General features: G+C 40.0%; 1 protein-coding gene across 3 annotated transcripts in view; it reads right to left on the bottom strand.

Moving 5' to 3' along the window:
- sardh (sarcosine dehydrogenase) overlaps window positions 1-21153 on the bottom strand; it is a 42468-nt gene that overhangs the window by 18027 nt on the left and 3288 nt on the right. For all 3 annotated transcript variants that reach the window (XM_071466285.1, XM_071466283.1, XM_071466284.1), the window contains exons 4-12: window positions 20718-20896; window positions 18739-18918; window positions 17322-17445; window positions 16988-17088; window positions 14318-14422; window positions 10689-10818; window positions 9106-9192; window positions 3289-3379; window positions 2911-3052 (exon numbers count right to left, since the gene is read on the bottom strand). In XM_071466285.1, coding sequence (XP_071322386.1) covers window positions 2911-3052; window positions 3289-3379; window positions 9106-9192; window positions 10689-10818; window positions 14318-14422; window positions 16988-17088; window positions 17322-17445; window positions 18739-18918; window positions 20718-20896 — 1139 coding nt within the window. The remainder of the gene's footprint in view (window positions 1-2910; window positions 3053-3288; window positions 3380-9105; window positions 9193-10688; window positions 10819-14317; window positions 14423-16987; window positions 17089-17321; window positions 17446-18738; window positions 18919-20717; window positions 20897-21153) is intronic.

Genomic DNA, 21153 nt, shown 5'->3' with positions numbered 1-21153 from the left:
CATTTAAAAAATAATAATTAGACTTTTCCAGTGTTTTTGCTTCTTCGCTCTGCCACCCCAACATTTATCTGAGGCTCTCCAACAGCAGGAAGGCTGGTTGCTAGGTGATGGCCCTCGACAAGTGATTAGCAGGGCTCTAATGGGCTTGCAGCCGAGGGTTGGACCAACTCAGTCTCGCAGAGACTGTGCTCTCCTTCGAGATACAGTCTGGCTACCTGAGAGCAGTGTCTTTTCAGTGCCATACTGTAGCTGGCCTGCATAAAATCCGATGCCATCATTACAATGACCCTAACCGTAACAATGATATCAGCTGGACCTGCACTTGTTATCATGCAGATGAAGGACACACCACATCAAACAGTGCCACATTGTACTGATATGAGGAGGCGAATGTGATAACATAGTTGCTTTTCTGGAGTGCTGATATGGACAGTAGCAGTAGTATGCTGCCAACCTGTGCTCTTACACACACAAAAAATGGTGCAGGTGTTATCATACACATCCTTCGTCACTGGTATGTTGCTCTTAAAACAGTTGGAGCTCTCTTTATTAATCCTAGGAGCCAAAAATTGAGCTTGACAGCATTATTTGTATTGTGTATTTAGTAAATAAGGCTCATTGTTTAACTTTTGCTGTTTTTATTATTTTCTTTTATTGTTTTCATATTTTTATGTCCTGTTTTTAACCATGTATTTTCTTAATTTTTTCCACTATACAGACTATATCTTGTAATCCAGTCCAATCCGATCCTTGTGATTTTGAAAGGTGCTTTATAAATAAAGTTTACCTACTTACTCTTTACAGACTCCAAATAATAGAAAGTGAGCAGGAAAAAGAGGAGCAAACAGAGATGAGCTGCTGATTATGCACCTTATGTCCTTCAGAGGATGAAAGACAACAATAAAGAGTTAAACTACAAATGGTTTTGTCAGCTTTTCAGCTTTTCACATGGATTTTTTTTTTTGTTAACAATTTGATTATCATGTTTTTCTGTAATCGAGAGACAAAATCATGTAGTAATTAATCGAAAATACAGGGCCATTTTTTGTCAGTGAAATGCATTGTGAGGTCACACTCCACGAACTGAAAAACATTTAAAAAGTTACCCTCCCTTCATGCCTTTTGACTGCTCATTCAGTACAAAAAAGCCCTTTGGGAAATCTGTTTAATTATGCACGAAAGGTGTCAGGGAAGCTAAATATAATGAGCTCTAAGAAAGCCATATACATGAGCTACAAAATACACTGACAACACTGCTAATGCAATTTGTGTAACAGTAATCTGTTCTGAAGGAATGCCTGCTTGCGTGAGCGGGGGTAGAAATTGCAACAGTTAAAGGTAAATGAAGTCTGGAACAGGAAAGCATGGCTAAGTGGGTCATTAATGCATAAAATATGGTGGCAAGGCCCATTAAGAGCTTGTGTCGGGCTTAGCAGAGAAAGGAAGCTGAAAGACATCCAGGACCAGGCTAACGAAACAAAGTATCATTTATAGACATGTTGGCAGGGGTCACATTAATAAATGTAGCTGCTGCAGATACGTTACATTGAAACTGAATCAGCTTTTTGCCTCTGGTTTTGAGACAGGGGGAGACAGAGATGGGGAGACAGACAGAGAAAAGAAATGAGGGTGACAGAACTAAACACACAAAGGGAGATGGGGTCAGTATTTCTAGCTTGGCAAAATAATGACAGACATGAAAGCACACAGACACTTGTTCCTATCCCTATTTGTGACTGAGATGTGCTCTATTTACTGTCTTCTCTGTAGGTTCACGCACACAGATGTTGAAGCCTGTAACCTGAGCTTCCAGCAGAATTGTTTATATGCTGATTTGTTCCATCACCACATTACTGTCTCAATTAGCCAATCAGACACTGAGGTTAAAGAGGCTAATAGATTGGAAAGAAACAGAAGTCCCTCTTTTTCTCTCACACAAAGCACACAGGAAGGAGGAGAAACACACAAAGTACGAATGGTGGGATGAAATGTGTTGGGACAATGTCAAAATGTGAGAATATAAGATGAGAGAAGGCTATAAACATGGAGGGACGCAGGAGAGGGAGTTGAATGAATGGCTGAAGGAGAGAAGAGCAAAAATCAGACAGGTAAAAGAGAAAAGGAGTGAGTCACACAACCTCTAAAAATATTGGAAGTGATCAAAGATGACTGGTCGGGTTATATGGTGGTAGAGATGCTCCTGTGACTTAAAGAAGTGAGCTGGTTTCATCTGTGTTAGGAAACCTCGTCAGTATGGGTCCAGAAGGTTTCTTTCCTGTCAGCTACGAAAAAGCCAAAAGGTGTCTGTCTGTCAAAATCCTCAGAGATTCGCTACACTGCCCACACTTTTTCACTGAAAGTAAAAGCTCTGCTTACCTCACTGAGTGCTCGAATAAAGCCAAGGTTGAGCTTAAAGTTTATCAGATCTAGGAAAGATGTGTATAAATATGGTCTTGTAACGTGGCTCAGTGAAGACGCAAACACTGCATAATGTGTTTATCTGCACACTCAGGATGGAAAAATTAACAGAAACACCCTTCAACCTAATACAAAGGCTCTTTTTCTTATTTTATCCATCGCTCCATGCATATGTGTTTTTACCAATTTTACAGTTTGACATTTTTTCTCTCAAATATAAAAATGTGTCTAATAGTGTGAAATGTTATTCCATCAGTTGTTGTTGTTTTAGTTGTTGTAGTTGTTTTTATTCCTTTTCTACACTTTAGAAGAAGAAAAAGAGATTTGTTTGGAATTAAACCTGTGCTGGCCCAACTTAAAATAACCCATCAAACCACAGTTGAAAGGGGTCTGACTAACTCACAGCAGAAATACAGCGCATTAGGTTTCATTGAAGTTCTCGAGAAACATTCTTTTAACCGTCTGCACTGGAGATCAAACCGCTCGTCATACCTGATGGAAAGGGTCCTTCCTCATGTTTCGGCTGGCCAGCGGCTCATCAAAAGGGAACACCACAGAGTAGTTTTTAGCATACGACTCATGGCTTCTCTCTCTGATCCAGCCCATGTTGTCTGTCAGCGAGTTATGGAAACGCCTGAGACAGGAAGCAGAGGAATTCAAAAGATGAATGATCATTAAAAGTCACAATCATTCAGACTTCATCAAAACTTCATTATTATTCTGGCTCCTGCTGCCCTTTGATAAAATCTGAAGGTCAAAATCATGTTCAGCTTTGAGGAGTGGCACCAGACCTGCAAAACTTCCTGTGGTAACTGCCACTGCTCATGACCTTTATGTGTTTCTGCACAGTGTTTGTGTGCATTGATGTACCTGATGTCGTATCCATACATGTCCTTTTCAGGGCGGCCGTGTATGATCCAGTGAGCCAGCTCTCTACCACAACCACCCCCCAGCATCATTCCTGACACAGAAAGAGCAAGGATGACACAGAAACTGTTATGAGCAGCATCACAACCAATTCCTAAAAGAAAATATACTGCTGAGGAAATTAGTTGATTAATCAATTTAATCATCAATAAATCACTTGCTGGTTCTAACTTCATGAACATAAGTATTTGCTTTTTATCTGTCTTTATATAACATTTTTAATGAAATATCCTTGGCTTTTGGATTGGTATTACTACTGATTATTTCCAATATCCCAGAGGATACAGCACTATTTTGGAGTGATGATAAAAAAAACAAAACAAAAGATGTCACTTTGGGCAGAGACCTTCAAATTTTGTAAATTAAATGATTCAAAAAAGGAAAAAAGACAGGTTAACTGATAATGAAAATGATTGTTAGTGGCCGAACAAAAACAATTTTAATTTGATTATCTCAGATTATTGGTTCCACTACACAAGCACTACTTGGGAAGGGAAGAGAGGAGAAGAGTTTTGGTCCTCTGCCACAGCCTTTATATGTCATCAGACCTACAGAGGATTGTTTTGACCTTTGTTCCATCATTTGACCCTTGCTCACAGCTGCCCCTAAGCAATCTGACCTCATCAGCTGCGCCCACAGGCTGCAGCATTCTGTTTGTTTCAACTCGACCAACTCAACAAACACTGGCAATTCAATATTTTATCCATCCAGTCCCAAAACTGCTGGGTTAATGAGCAGCTCCCTTTTAGCAACCCCCTTCTTGTGCTGTGTTGCTGGTAATTTGCATATATCATATGTCTGAGTGGTGTGTGTGTGTGTGTGTGTGTGTGTGTGTGTGTGTGTGTGTGCACACGTGCACATGGATGTGCACATATACACACTCCTGCACGTGCTGTGAGCACAACATCAATATGCGGCAGCACGACCAGTGTGTCCTTGCATCCCTCCTTCAACCCTCTATCTCCACCTCTCACAGCATCCCCTCTCCCTCCATCTCTCATCGCTTCACTCATCTGCGGGCACTGTCACTCCGGGTCAAGCCTGGGTGGACGTTTGAATGGCGGGCGGGATGGATGGATGGATGGGTTGCAGGGATGGACAGAGAGGGAGGAGGGCAAGAGGGGGGTGATCAAGTTCTCCCAAGATGCTGTGGAGACAACCAGCAAGGCGGGGTGGCACTGATAAATGTCACCAAAGATAACCACGCTGATGTGTGAGCGTGTATCTGCGTGTGAACCCTCATGCTCAGGCTTCCAGTCATCCTGTCCCCCCCTCCTCTCCGTCCTTGTACTTGCTATCTGTGTCTCATTCTATTATTGTTCATTTATGCTGTGCAAACATTTGTTCCTTTCTATGTCATTATCCTTCATTCCCTCTCCTCTCTTCTGCATTGGTCTCAGATTGTCTTTAGATATCAGCCCTCTGTCCCTTTTCTGACATTTGCACTTACTGTGATGTTGCCAGTAATTTAAATGATGCTTTTACAGAGGGAGAAAACACACATAATTGTATTTATTCTTCTCTATCATAGCAGCCCAGTAACCATGCACTTGGTGATTTGCATGTGAAAAGACATTTAGACATCCAGGTAAACACAGTGCTAAGCTTTGTTGAACTAGAATTACTGCCTTACAGTTGTGTGCCTCCGCCAACCAGCCCAGTTGGAGGAAATATTGTTGGATTACAGCATTGAATAATGGCCAGATATGTTTTTGCAGAACATTATGATGCCACAGTGAAGTTGATCGTTATTTTATCCTATTAAATAAATTTGTGAGTTTTGCCCAAAAACAATGACTGTTTGACCTTTGACCAACAATTCTAATCAGTTCATCCTTGAATCCAAGTGAATGTTTGTGCCAGATGTAATGAAATTCCCTCTGGGCCTTCCTGACATATAGCATTCTCATGAATGTGAGGCATGACCTTGACCTTTTGCCCTTTGCCCAGCAAAATCTTATCAGTTCATCTTTAAAATCTTTGTGCCAAGTAAAAATTAATGTTTTCTAGAAACTATGGTTACACTTAAAGCTACATTTTGGAAAATGGTCTTACCAACCCACTGTATGTGCATTAAGTCCAGAGCTGGGGGTCAGGATTTGTAAAGATTGGTGGCACGGGGAAACAGCTAGCTTTGTTCTGTCCAAAGTCCAAAAACATGGATACCAGCATCTATTATCCTACTATGTAACTACTTATTTTAACCTGTAAATAAACTGAGCACTTATGTGCAGCATAACCTCAACCTGACAACCTCAATGTGTCAACACTGAGGAGCTGCACACAGTCAATGGGCCTGGCTGCTGTTCACATAAAAGTAGTTCCACTGCACAACTCCCCCTAAAACGCAAACCTTTACATTTGTCTTTATGCACAAATGAGATGTGTGACTATGTCATTGTGTAAATTAGTAAATAAGTCATGTCAGTTGTAGGCATATGAAGATAAGATATGAATCTAACATAAACACAGAAAGTGTTCGACATTGTGGGAACTACACTTAATTGCTTTTCTGCCGAGAATTAGATGAGAAAATTGATATTCCTTTGTTGTGCACATGCTAATATGAAGCTACAGCCAGGGGACAGTTAGTTTAGCAAAGAGACTGGAAATGGGAAAACACCTCACCTGGCTCTGTCCAATGGTAACAAAGTCTGCCAACCAGCACATCTTTATCTCTTTAATTAACACTAGAACTCATAGGTCAGTTAATCGATTAGTCAATCGACAGAAAATTAATTAGCACCTGATATTTCAGACATATTTTGAAGGAAAAATGTCAGATGTTTGCCATTTCTAGCTACTGATTTGATTTGATGCTTTTCTTTGTTACAAATGGCAGTAAACATTTATTATTATTATTATTAGTAGTATTATACATATTCTCTCTCTCTCTCTCTCTCTCTCTCTCTCTCTCTCTCTCTCTCTCTCTCTCTCTCTCTCTCTCTCTCTCTCTCTCTCTCTCTCTCTTTCTCTCTCTCTCTCTCAGAGGAGTTCTTCTTTGCCACTTTTGCCAGGTCCTTGCTCATGGGGGAATTTTGGGTCTCTAAAAAAATTGTACTATTATTACTCTGTATAAAAATGTGCCTTGAGATAACTTCTGTCATGATTTGGCACTATATAAATAAAATAGATTTGACTTCACTTAAACTAAATATCTTCTGTCAGCTGCTGGTCAGACAAAATATTTGAAGACACCACCTTAGTCTGTGGGAAATAATAACTGGCAGTTTTCAGAATTTATGGTCACTTTACAGACAAATCGATTATTTTACAAAATAAAAAGCATATTAATCAATAAAGAAAACAATCATTAGTTGCAGCCCTAAATAACACTAGCCCCCCCCCCCCAGTCCAGTCTCTATGCTAAGCTAAGATAACTGGCTGCTAGCTGTAGCTTCATATTCACCATCATTCTTGGAAAGAACCCAAAATGTATTTGTCAAAACGCTCAACTATTCGTTTAACTGTCATTGTTGTTTGACTGTATTTAAATTTAACTCCACATTTAAATTTACTGAAATGCTGCTGCAGCAACACTGTGTAGCTTTGAGGTCTAGACATCTTCACCTGCAAATGATCAGAACTGTGCTTTGTAAGAGGTGAATCTGTTTCAGGCCGAGCTGAAATGATGGGGTACCATCATGCCAAAGTGCAACTGTAGCTAGATTGGGGAACGAGGTCTTAATGCTATTTGCTCACTGAGTATCCTGACAAAAAGAAATATGCCACTGAACCCAATGGTTTTATTTCAGCCTTCATATTGTGCTGGCTAAATACAGGCAATTTTCTGTGCCTTATAATGTCATAAAATGATTATGGCTAGCCTCAGCTCATGGCTGTGATTATAAACAAGATGGCGGTACGGCTAGGTAAGAGGTCCAGCAGTTAAAAGCAATTAAAGAGTTACTCATTGCTTCGAAACACAAATGAACCCCACCAAGTAGAACAAAACAACTGGAGGCTTAAAAAGGTTACAGAGCACTCAATGATGAGTGTGAATCGATTTTTACTCTGTGGTTTATTAATTATCCCCCAGTTCTTGCCATGCCTTGAGCCTTGAGCGATAATGTGCATGCATGTGTTTTTGTATGATGAAGTGAAATGGACAGAAGACTTTTCCCGTGCCAGAGGGACACAGATACAAGGGGAAGAGAGAGAGTGACAGACATAGAGAGGAGGAAGAAAAGACAACATAGGGAAAAGTAGAAATTCAAGCACCTCCTTTGATAAAAACTAGGCAGTTTCCATTGTGTGTTTGCTCGCAGAGTGCAAGTGTGTAGATCAAATATGTAGAAGGCATTTGGACCATTCTTGCTTTGCATGGTTGGTGGAAAAACCCTTATTATAAAGGCACTGTGATATCAGCTGGGTCTATTTCAGTTAGCTCGGTCCCAGCATGGCACTAGAGACGGTGTAGATGATTAGGGAGCAACAATATTTTATCTACCTCCATTCATATAGGAACTTTGCATTTATTTGTATAAAAAGGCTGAAGCATTATATTCATTAAAAATATGTGTCCATTACTTATTTATTTATTAATCACTTAGTTTGTTACTGAATTAATGTGGTCCATAATGCAGTGGCACATCTAGTTTTTGATCAACCAAAAACGCTGCTCATTGACCTCCACTGTCTACCTATGCCCATCCAAATCAAATTCAAGTCCCCCACTTGCCCACAGAGTGACTTCTAAATCTTCACCTGTTTAGCTGAACTTAATCCTAAAGCCTTGTGCTCCATTGTCTGGCATTACCATACCTGCACAAAAGTCCATCTCAGTCCAGACTGCCCACATTTGTGGTTCCATAATGATGGAACGAGCCACCAAAAGCCATCGGAGCACGGCCTTCCTCTCCATTTTCAAGAATCTCTAGCAAATGTATCTATCTTGAAAGCCACTTCTCTTATATTACCTCTAGCACCCTGAATGCCTAACTCACACTCACTGTGCCCTTCTTGCCACGATCTCTTTGTACTTTGTCTTATTGTACAGATTTAGTACTCAGTGCTTACTCAAAGGTCTCGAGTGCTGTCCCTCACTTGTAAGGTGCTTTGGATAAAAGCATCTGCCAAAAGAGTAGATGTAAATGCCATGTGTCACTTAGGACTCCACCTCTCTGCAGTGCCAAAGCCATTGTCAAACTGCAGGGCTCAACCCTGTAATCATTTTCTCTAATGCAGAAAAAAGCCTTCTCTCAACTGTTTGTTAACACTAATGGCGATGACTTTACTCTTTACGCCCCTTCTGTCCATGTTTTTCAGATTGTTGAGATGCTCGCATTCCTCCCGATCTAGTGTCAGAGGTAAACTCATCTGTGAGTGAAGGAGGGAAATGACTCGAGTTGCTGTTTGTACGTGTATGTGTGCGTCCTCCATGGACTCCAAAAGCACTTCATTATTCATTTGTACCTTGAGAGTATCCACAGAGATTGATGAAGGCACGGTCAAAGGCTAGGAAAAACACTCTTCAACCTCCTTGCTTGTTTTCGTCCTGTATATTTACTTTCTTTGAAAATTCCTCTGACCTTTCTCGCTCCATCACTTCATTGTTTCCTCATGGGAAAGCTCTAAACCAGGACGTATTAGAAAGAATACCAAGTTTATAAAGTTAATAGGTTGACTGGAGATGTCTTCACACTCTCCGTTGTCATGATGCACTCTTCATTTCTCTCCCTTTCTATTCTTTTGTTGCTTTAAAAGCCCCCCACCCCAACCCAGCCCCTCCTTTGATCTTTCTGCCCCCACAGCACTTACCAGCACTGTTAAAGCCACATCCCAGGAAGAAACCTCTGACCTCTGGCGCTTCTCCCATCAGCGGCTTATGGTCTGCTGTGAATGATTCTGAAAATGGACAGAGAGAGAAACTTTGTAGGTAACACTGGAAACAAATGCAGAATACACAAACTAACCACAGAGGTGAAATATTGTTGCTAATAACACTTGTATTTTGTGTAAAAGCTCCAGTGACATTTATGTGTCCTCTATGTCTTTCAAGTCTTATAGTTAAGGGATAGAGTTGACCCTTCAGAGAGAGAGCGAAAGCCCAGTAAACACATAAATATGTAAGTGCTATAGTTGTGCCATTGAACTGAACTCAAAGAGAGGGAGACCCAAGGTCAAGTACTTCACTCACCAGGGCTAAAAATACACACATGCATTCACTCTCCCTCACATACAGTGCACACGAACACGCACAAACACACAAAGATGTTCACCTACAATATCCAATTGCCTGCTGAAAATGCCAGAAGAAAACATATTTAACCTCTAACCTTCATCCTAAACCAACCCCCTGAAGAAGGAATTACCAATACACTTTTTTATGTGGCATTTTTCTTATTTTTCTATCCTCACCACAGGTACTCAAGGTACTCATAATACCTGGATCATGGTTGAGAGTACTTCTCAATTCTGCCAATTCCTCGCTGAGGAAACAGTCAAGGGCTCAGTAAGCCCACTGTGAAAATTCATTGCTCAGTGTGGTGTACTTATAATTTAAATACAACATCTGAAATGAAACAAAAGCGAACCTTTATGTGAGTGTCACAGGTGGGGAGATGGTCTACAACGACATCTTCATCGGAGTTTCATCTCCCTCTGAGCTCCGTCTTTATTTATTTAAGGTTTTTTTATTTTTTCTTCCCATCATAGTTTTTCTAAATTTCATCTCTCCTTCTTTTTGGCGCTACCATCCATTTGTCTTTCTTTCCCTCTTTATATCTCCATTAATGTCTCCAGTTCTACATTTATGTTTATACTTAGCTCTTTCTTTCTGTCTCCCTCAGATTTCCTTCTCCATTTTTCTGTTTTCCGTCTTCCATCTGTCTAGATATGCAAGTGTATTTGTGTCAATGTTTGTTTCAGGTGTCACTTGTTTTACTTCATAAAATCATTCACTCACACACACTCCAAGTAGCTCAGCTGCATCACAATATGATGATGAAAAATCCAATTCTTTACTGAAACTCTTCAGCCTGCACAGCTATAGATTGGCTCACTCAACCAACATGGCAACGTGATATTGCCTGGACAAGGAGTCAGGCTTGAGCTGATGAAACTATCTCTTCCACAAACATGAAACATAGCCTGCTAGTTGACGTATTCAGCGTTTACGTATTCATGAGAGCTATATATAGCTCCCATATTGCTATACTGCTATATAGCTATAATAATATATTTCATAGATGGATATGTTTCACTTTTAAATTAGAAGTGTCATGAAAGTTGCTTGTTCCCTGCTGTAATCCATAATGTTAGAAGAAATCTGCAAGAAGGGCCTGCAGGATTTTCCTGTTGAACTGCTGTTTGTGTGCGTGTGCATGAGCGTGTGCATGTACCTGGTCCACAGACAGTGGACTTGATGCCTGTCTGCTCCAAAACAGGGACTCTGTTGATTGCACCCTCAATATGTTGCATGAATACATCCCAGTCCAGGTCAAACAAACTGAAGGCAAACTTATCAGACACCTGGGAAAGAAAACACAAATACATGACATTCTTATTTTTTGTAACCTTAAAAGCAGATGTATATGTAAGTACTTGTGCTAATGCTGCCAAAACTCAAGCATGTCAAAAAACAGCTGCCTGTTTTGGGATGTTGCTCTTGTCAATTTTTACACTTTTCTTTCAAAAATGCCCCAATTTTGGAACAACTTTTATCATTATTATTATGATTATTATTATTAATTATTATCAAAATGAGTAGATACATTTCAGAAAGATACTCAGCTCTGACTGTTTTGTTCATATTTTCCACAAAATTAATCCACACTACCAAAGTAGATTTTTGGATGTTCAGTGCTGGTGCACCAGCTCAAAGTAACTGTCATATTTACTAATGTTCCCTTTTTCTTTTTTCTGCTTCATCACGATTAACAAAAAGTTTAGCATTTTCAGTCCAATACATGATGCTGTAGAGAGCCGAGTGTGTGCGTGAGGTGCACACTGCAGTTGCATTACCCTGTTAAGAGTCTGTTGAATCTACTCTTTCTCACCAGGGAATCAACATCTGTCAAATCACACCTTCCCTCTCAGGTCCTTGCTCGCGCTTTAATTTGCTCCCATCTGGACTTCTGCAACTCAGTTCTCGTCAGCCGGGCCAAAATGTGGCCTTTAGCTCCTACAACTCATGCCGAGCAAGCGCAGACTGCCTCGCCTTTAAAAGTCTCCCCTCCCACACTAATCTGGCTGACTCAGGGTGCTCAAAATCGAAAAGTCCGGCACACCAGCTTGTGCTCTGTGCTGCCATTTTAATCAGTCACGCATTTCTCCCTATATCCTGACACTGATCTGGTCACCCCTCCACTAAAACTTGACTCTTCTCCATCCCGGCTCCTCCCATTCCCACTTCCTCCTGAAGGAGTCATGCTCTTACTTTCAGAGGGCGACTGTTTTATGGAGTCACTGCCATATCACTCTGGACAACAGCATCAACTTACTGCCTAAAATGTGTTAAATATCAGCAGTTCTGATCAGCAGGCTGTACAATGAACGTCAATGGTGACGCTTTCAGTTTTGATTAAGACTTGAATGTCACATGGATGTGCAAGCTGACAGCAGCTGCTTTCATGTGAACAAAGAATTCTGCATTATTACCGAGCACTGACACTCAACTGGAGTATCTGAAGAGCAGTGCTCTTTGTCCTAGACATCACACTTCTCTCAATCCCTCCCAAGCCATCGATCCTGCTCATCTTCACTCAGTAGGCATCCTCTATTCTCTCCCCGTCTCCCCGCTAATTCTCCTTTCTGTATCTCCTCTCTTTCTTCCACCATCCGCCTCAAGACATCAAAGCAACGCTCAGCTGCAGAATGAGAACAAAAGAAGCTGCTTTTGCACAAAGAAATCCTCTAAAGTGTAAAACCACTGAGGAGTCTGTAGACAGGGAGGCAGCCAGACGGAAAGACAGAAAGTCATGAAGTCACTCAGAGGCAAGAAGATATTATCAGTGTTCTGCAAAAACCCCGTGTCTCCTTTTATAGAAACTGAGACTAAATATATTTTTTGATTATTTCCATTATATCAACATTTTTGGACTCTACCTTTTATTAGACTCATATAGTTTTGATATCAGTACTGGGACATTCTTCCTTTGCATTTCTATAGCTCATTCTCACACATGGACACATAATGACCAGACGGTAATCTTTAATTGTGAATGGTACAGGTCTAGGATTATATTGCTTTGTAAGAGAACTGATTTAACGGAATAAATAAATATTCTGACTGAGGAGTGAAGAGCTTTAAGTGTGGAACACAAGGACAGGAAAAGGAGCAGAGGGGCCTGCCACCAAACCTGCCAGACCGGTTGACAAACTGCTCTAGAAAACTGTTTTTGAGAGAAAGTGCACATCCATTAGGACCAAGACCAGTCAGTTCAAAGGTTTTTATAAAGATCAATTGCCACAGTCAACCATCCTTTTAAAGAGTCAGTGTGTGAATGAAAGAACTGACTGAGGAGTTGCTTTGTTGCCAAAGAATAGTTTGAATAATTTGTTCTGTTATTTCAGTCCTTTACAGTCATGCTTTATGTTCCAATAAAAGCGATTTCGACAGTAGTGAAGCTAAAAATATAAAAGGTTTGTGGGTGGTGCTAAAAGAACTGTTATGGGGTCATTAAAGTTATGGGTTGAAATATCTAGTGTGAAGGTAATAAGACAAGTAATGAGTTTCATCATGGATGACACTTTTATGATAACTTACTTATGATTTTGATTTAAAACTCTTTGTTATGGAAAAAAACAAACTTTTCTAATGTTTCAGCAGTTATTCGTGTCTTTACTCAAGCCATGGAAGAACTTTCAGTATTTGACTTCAGTTATCTGTTCAATTACTTTTTTGCACTACAAATTAGATGTCAGCTTAAGACCATGCATATTTTTTTTTTACCTTTTGATGGAGCCAGACTAGCTGTACCCCCTGCCTCCACTCTTCAAGCTATGCTAATTCAAAACACATCCTGAGTCCGGCTCCATACAAATTATTCATCATTTGGGGAAATATGCTTATTCACTTTCTTGCCGAGGGTTAGATGAGAGGATTGATACCGCTCTCAACTCTGTAATCCAAATATGAAGCTAGAACCAGCGGAACGTGAGCTCAGCGCAAAGACTGGAAACAGGGGAAAACTGCTAGCCTGGCTCAGTCAAAACGTAACAGCCAGTAAAACCTTGCTGTTGCTACGCTTCAGTTTTTGTACAGGTTAAACCAAAGATATACAACATGTTCTTCAGTGCACTGAGGTGCTGGTGCCTACTAGCATCTCTTACAGTATAATTTTAGTGCGAACCAGGCTAGCTGTTTCCCCCTACTTCCAGTCTTAATGTTAAGCTAGGCTAGCTTCCTCCCAGATACAGAAAAGTCAGTAGTATCAATTTTCTTCTCATAAAGGAATAGTTTGACATTTTGGGAAATATGCTTCTTTGGTTTCCTGCCAACAGCTGCTACATTTTGCTTATAGCATCTCTGTGCTTTTATTTTGAACGCAGGATTTTTTTATTTACAATAGAGTAACAAATGAAATTATGATGGTATAGCCATTTAGATAAAGGAGCTCAGTACTTCCTTTCACCACTGTGGAAAGAATAGTGAATACACACACACACACACACACACACACACACACACACACACACACACACACACACACACACACACACGCTTATGAGTCCTGTTATGAACACAGTTTGACCTCCAAGCTAATGCAGCAGTAAGTAATGAAGACCAGGGAAAGAAAACGGAGTAAATAAGAGATGAGGTCACGCTGACAGAGAGAATGAGAAGTATATAAACAGGATTAAATTTTATTCAGCTACCTAATTGAAGTATTTGATTTTATGTCAAACAAGACAGACATTACGTCATGTCTCTCACTCAGGAAAACACAGTCGATATGTGAGGTATCGGAGTCACAAAGCTATTGACAGAGAATGAGATGGTTAATCATTAGACAATATTCAAGCTTACCTCATCCCAGAAGATGGGATTCTGCTCATAGCCACCCACAGATAGGGCATCACCTTGGAGGCGCAGGTACACTGATGCATCATGGTCCCTGACATTTGGCATGTTCTGCAAAGAGTGAAGATTGAAGTGGATGCATTCAAAACGTGATCAAAACATGAATTCATCCAAACATATTCATCCAAACATACAAGACAAAACTATCTTTTGTTTTTTTTTGTTTTTTTAAACCAGATAATTGGACTAGAATTATCTTTAAAATCGACAAAAAAAAGTTGATTGGGGGAAAAAAAAGGAAATGCTAAAAAATTTTTGCTTTACGCCACCCAGATTCTCACACGGTATTCAGTGCTTCTTGGTACTTTACACAATGGCATAAGAAGAGTGTCTACAGTGCGGGACGTGACATTCCCTTAAAAGCCAGTGGCACATACCATGACATACCTTAACAAACCGTAGCGTTTCTTTATGTATGGTACTGTAGCAACTAACAAACCGTGAAATCTTTCTTTCAAAACACAACAGAGGGAAACATTCATCCTCCTGCACCCCAGTAAATAATCTTGTACAAGTGTCTAATGAATAGTTATTTTAAAGTCAATTGGCTCTCTGGGTACAAAACCAAAATATCAATGAACATGATGACATTTGGAAAACGACTCACTATACTTAGTAAAAGCCAACCTGCTCCTTTCCTCTCTCCTCTGTGTGGCAGTTTACTCCATGTGATCAATACTGAGCACTGCAATGCATTCTGTCCTTCATCTCCTCACACAGATGAAAACACACACCAGTTACTGTCAGCAAGTACTAATCAGCAAGCCAGTTTTTTTTTTTAATTTAAAGGTACCACAGCATTTCATAGCAAAAACACATCTGTTCACACACAGACCTGCGGTCAGCATTTGATGTTTGACCTGAAGTCGCTCACCCTGGTGGGAACAGATTTCCTCACAGCATCTGAGTATGTGAGTGTGTCATTTTGTGTGTGGGCTGATGACAGTGTACATGATGTAGCAGTAATGCTGGTTAAGCTGCTCTTAAACTACATAACACAGCGACGCTCTGACAGCCCGCCTAAAACCACCAGCCTGCAGAGGATGAGCACAGTTATGCATGTGTACACTAACTAAATCTAACGCACACAAGACTCACAGTCACACAGTTACAGCAAATCATGATCACAAGCCATGTCAGACGTGTGTGCGCACACATGCCCAACATTTATGCATACAAACAAAACAATCTCCCTTTCTGTCTTACGCAAACACGCACCATTCCAGCACACCCCAACAGTCTGGGCCATTATAGGCGGAAACTTGTGTGGTCACAGTGCCCCCTGTTGGCCATATAAACCTAATGCATACAGATGAGGGAATTTCTGTCTCCATGGGGGAACTAAATGAACAATAAAATCTAAATTACAATAATATAGTCTTTGAGTATGACTGAATAATGCATTGTAAATTATGCAAATTAGCTAGAGAATAGAATAGAACAGAATACCTTGCGTTGCTTTTTGGCTCACCAATACATAAACACAGCACGAGAACAGGTAAAAACAAGTGCCATAAATAACAGATGTGGTAACAAGATACCATTAAGACTGAAGTCTGAAGTACACTATAATAAACAAGTAAAATTACAGTAAGAATACTTCAGATAAAACATTAAAACATAACATAAGATACTGTAGAGCAAGATTTGTGGCACAGTTTTAACAGTGCTGAAATTTTTTTTGGGTTGCAAAAGGCATCCTGTAGTGCCTTGAGAGTGTCAAACTGAGAGAGTAAAAGGATGAGAATTGTCTGTCAGGATGCTTAAGGCTTTCTCTCTTGTCCTGGCTTTACACAGCTCACTCGGTCTCATCTGGCGCTTCCCAATTATTTTGCTGGCAATGCTAGCTACTCTTACCAGCTTATTCCTCAGCCTGCAGTTCAAGTGACCAAACCATGAAGTCAAGCGGCGTATTAAAGCACTCTCAATCAGGGTTGTTGACTGACTCACTCACTTGAAAATGATTAAGTTGCCTCAAAAGATGTTGTGTGTATTTCTTCAAAATATAATTTGCATTTCCAGAAATATTTTACATTTACTCTTTCGGCAGAGGCTTCTTTCCAAAGCCACTTACAAATGAGGGACAACACTAAAGCTTCAGTGCAGCAGGAGACCATGAAGTAAGTTCAAAGTACCAAATCAATTCAATAAGCCGAAGTGTGTTTCATTATTAAATGAAATATATCCTACAACAACTGTCACAAGGCATTACACATACAATCATACAACTTATAACCTGTTTTGAAAGGTTATAAGTTGTTGGAAGCATCATGCTGCTTTACATAGTCATAACAATAAAATAATTAACATTTGTCTGAGCTTATTTTTTTTAAAGTAGCTACATTAACAAGCTCTACGATAAGTTAAGGTGATTGTGTATTTCAACAAACATTCAGCCTGGAAACCTTGAAGATGGAAAATAGAACATTACAGCTAACTTTAAAGTGCCTGATATTAACAAAACCACAATCATTTTTGGACTCAGAAAAACATATCTGCCATTTGCCAGTGTGCTATCAGGGCCTACAGAGTGGTGTGCCAATGCTTGATTATATTTTTAGCGAAACATATTTTTAACCAGTCAAGCTGTTTAGATATGACAGATGGCCGTCCTACCTGTATGCCTTCAATTCTCTCTGTCACTACGTAGGCATGATGCATTGCTATAAGAGGCACCTTGACTCCGGCCATTTCCCCCAGCTTGGTGGCCCACACACCTGCACGTAACAAACACAGACAGAACATGCAAAATCATAACCGCCTTGCATCCAAGGCAAAAAGCAATTTCAAACCACTATGCAGCCTCTCTTTTATTTGCCATACTTGCATCAGCAGGGAGATCATTCAATTAACACTCCTTTATATCTCCCTGAGGACACATTGTTCAAACAAAACCAAAATCCTTGTCACCCATGCTGGTTTTTTTTGTCTTTTTTTGTCTGAATCTCACCTGCACAGTTCACCACACAAGGCGTCTCAATAGTCCCATGAGGGGTCTCCACTGCCTTTACCCTCTTCACCCCGAGATCATCTGTCCGTACTTGAATACCAGTCACAGGGCAGTTCTCGATCACCTGATTTCAAGAGGACAGTGAGGAGTTATTCTCATGGAGGAGAGGACAGAGGAGTTGTACAGTAAATCCATCAAATAATATTTGAGCCTTTTTTAATATCTGCCTACAGAGCATGTGAAAAGAGTTTTATTCCCAAGTGTAGCCTTGTGTTCACCAATGCTGCTGTGAAAGGGGTATGACACAAATTGGAAACAATTTGCCGCACTTCATATTCCCATTTTCATAATCCCTCATACAATAAACTGATTTTTGACAATGCTGTAAACATGTAAAGAGAGAGCAGCTAGCACACTAGTGCATGTTAGCTGACATACACAACGTCTCCACAAACAGTACAATACCTACACTCTGCCACTCAGTCATCACATGGTTTCAGTGGTGGCTTTAGCATTGTAAGGCTAGGTAAAGTCTTGGAATTGTGACATTGTGTAAGAAAAATTATTGGTAATTTTGTTATTTTTAGGACAGTGCTTTTGGATCTCATAGCCTGCTTTCCACCAGCTCCATGTAGTTACCATAGTGATCTACCCAACAGTTGCTGCTTTCATGGGGCCAAAAAGCCAGACTAAAGCCTCAAGTCTGCATTTTATTAATAAAAAGTCTTGCTTCAGTTATAGTTATATATATGTATGTATGTATGTATGTATGTGTGTGTGCGCGTGTGTGTGTGTGTGTGTGTGTGTGTGTGTGTGTGTAAAACCTACCTTTTCTCTCTCGCTCTCTCAATCTTAAAATAGAGCACTTTGGAATAAATTGCCTCAGTGTTACTGTATGTATTGTGCTGAATTTGTGTTGAAGATCATGTTCAGCTGCACACAAGGTTATGACATGGCTATCTACACTAGATTCCCTTGTTCAGATAAGGGTGCTATTAAGTGTGCTATATTCACTGTGTTATGTCACAAAAAACAGCAGCTCAAACTCCCAAACTTGTTGGAGTATAAAGTAGAAAATTTGAACAAATTACATGCTAGAGCCAAATGAAGGTACTTTGAATGACCAATGAACATGACAATTTACACGCTGTAATATGATGTAAAGTGCACAGAAACCAATCAAAAAATGCCATTGTATAGGCTTCTAATTGCAATGTTGTAGTCTAACTTTTGGCATAATGAACCATTCTGATGTCCTCAAAATAATAAATTAAAGTATGCTATAACTTCTGAAGGGTAACCGATTTTTATTTGGTTTACTAGACTGCACTTACAAATGTGTATATCCACTGTAATATATGACGTATGGTCAGGGTCCAAAAAGAAAACAACCAGTCAGCGTATCACTGCACATTACCGTGGCTCCCCTGGCGGAGGCAGCTCTGGACAGGGTGGTACAGGTGCCTGCTGGGTCCATGGTGCCATCTTTTGGTACATACAGGGTTCCATACAGATCATCAACGTTCATCAGAGGATACAGGTCCTTGGTCTCCGCAGGTGACAGCACGTGGGACTCGATACCGTAAACTTTACCCAGCTAGTAATAAGGGGATATGACATGACATATGTTTTAGTGGTTGTGGTCATCATTTGTATTCATTTTAATGCTATACTAAATTAGATCTTATATGAAAATCTATCAGTACTTTGCATAATAATGGATCGAGGCTGAATTACTCTCTTAAGGAAAAGCAAATTTAATTAGCAGATAGGGCAAATTTCTATTTCCACAAAACACTCATTAACTGCAGCCAACGCTACACTACACATTAACACCACAACTAAAGCCTGCTGCACATGAGATACCAGAGGATGTCATCTACAACATGAAGACCTGTTGATTACTTAAAAAAAAAAAAAAAAAATGTTGAACAATCTCTAACAGAACAAAGAGTCAGTAATGGATCTGTGCATAAAAATGGGAATCACATAAATTGCTGTATAATTCAATTCTCTGTCAAAGTTGTCACTTCCTTTATATACACACACTCTATATACATACTAGTTTATACACACTATTTTTGATGATTTCTTAACTGGTAATAGCACAACCACAGAGGAACTCAATTCCTTACTGTGAAGCAGCGGCAGGATGTGTTGAGTTATAGTCACTCGGGCAGCATATCGAGCTCTAACTGAGGATTGTTGATCTAAATATTTTACTGCTTTTTCATGGTTGGATCAATTTTATGTGGTGCATTAGTTTGGTGAAGTTTCAAGTGAAATTTCTAATACCAAAACAAATGTTAAACAAAGCATTTTCCCCTCATATGCCTTCTCCTGTTGAGCAATTGAAAACCTAAATGCCAACTTTGCATTTTAAAGCCCTAAGGAGTAGTAACGGTGGCTGGAAATCTATTTTACCCCATTAACTTGCAATTCTGAAAAAGCCGTTTATTTATTCACAGGGGCAGCTTGTGGTGTATGCACTTATAAAGTTTCAGTCAGGTATTGTATTTTGGTAATTAACAGGTTATTGTAAAACCTGTGTTTACATGCATCAGGTAAAATTAACTCATTTTGGAGCTCCTGCTTCCTTTTGTAGAGCATTTGGCATTACAGAGGAGAGGCTAAAAGAGACAAGAGCTTTTTATTATCGCACGAATGAGCCTCAGGTTTTTTGTTCAGTGTGGGAAGAGACTTAATTAGACTTCTAGAACTTAATTCCTTTGAATAAAGGACAAACCTGGATGTGTAATGACCTTTCATCCCACCTGTCCTTGCTGCTGTGACCACTATCCTCTCTGCCTTAAGTCTTATCTGCATCTTTTTCAAGTATACAGCAGTGGACCCAACTGTTGCTATGGAAACCATTTAAGGCTCCAATGACTGCATCTTATTACTATGACAGACTATGGGGCATTTCTCTACAGTCCATCAGCTGTATGTCGAAAAAACAACTAGCAGGCAGCTACAACAATGCTTGTGTATCAGAATGTAGCTTAGCATTCAAATGTTCAACATCTCCACACACGCTGAGCATTCATTATGTGTTTGATGATTAGAGTTTTTGTTTTAAATGTCCGATCTATATACTATTTCATCAGAATTACATTGCTAACAAACAGCTTTGGTCCAAGTTTAATCCCATTGTCACTGACATTAGTTAACACTGCAACAGAAAATGAAATTATTCCCATTATTTACAGTTTGAAACCATGAAATGATCAAATTAAAACTTTATACATATAGTGAACAGCACCAATTTCTTTCCTCACACTCCTACAAAGCACACCACTTATACCAAAATCCCCATGATACCTCCTAATCTCCTCACCCAACCGTGCAGTTAACCTTTTCTCATGATGGCCAAAACAAAGCCATCTCTTTTCTTACCGACATGAGCCGTTTGTACTCGTCCAGTCTCTGTTTGTTGGAGGCAATGAAGAGTCCTCCATTCTGGATCCAGCCTGTGTGGAGACCCGTCTCCTCCTCCAGGTCTTTGCTGATCACATTCCTGGTGTGGGCCAAGAGCTCCACCTCAACATCACTGGGACGGAGCTGCCACAGGAGGCCTAGCAAATGGACAGACGCATCAGCAGATGTACAAAAACACTTAAGACAATACAGAAAACATGTCCAGTATGTGATCACAAATGCAGGTGAACACAAAAACACACAACTGCAAGCTCTTTATCTACAAAGACCTTATCTACACTTGAGGTACAGGCACGGTAGAACATACTGTAGGTTGATAAGTAAAGAACAAGAGCTGGGGTAGTTTAAACAGGACTTCGAACAATGCTATGTAAAATGAAATAACTTAATTTCA

Source organism: Trachinotus anak, unplaced genomic scaffold (assembly GCF_046630095.1).
Source record: "Trachinotus anak isolate AG129_WGS33_773 ecotype Australia unplaced genomic scaffold, CSIRO_AGI_Tana_v1 ptg000028l, whole genome shotgun sequence".
NCBI lineage: Eukaryota > Metazoa > Chordata > Actinopteri > Carangiformes > Carangidae > Trachinotus > Trachinotus anak.
This window is presented reverse-complemented; position numbering and strand designations above follow the sequence as displayed.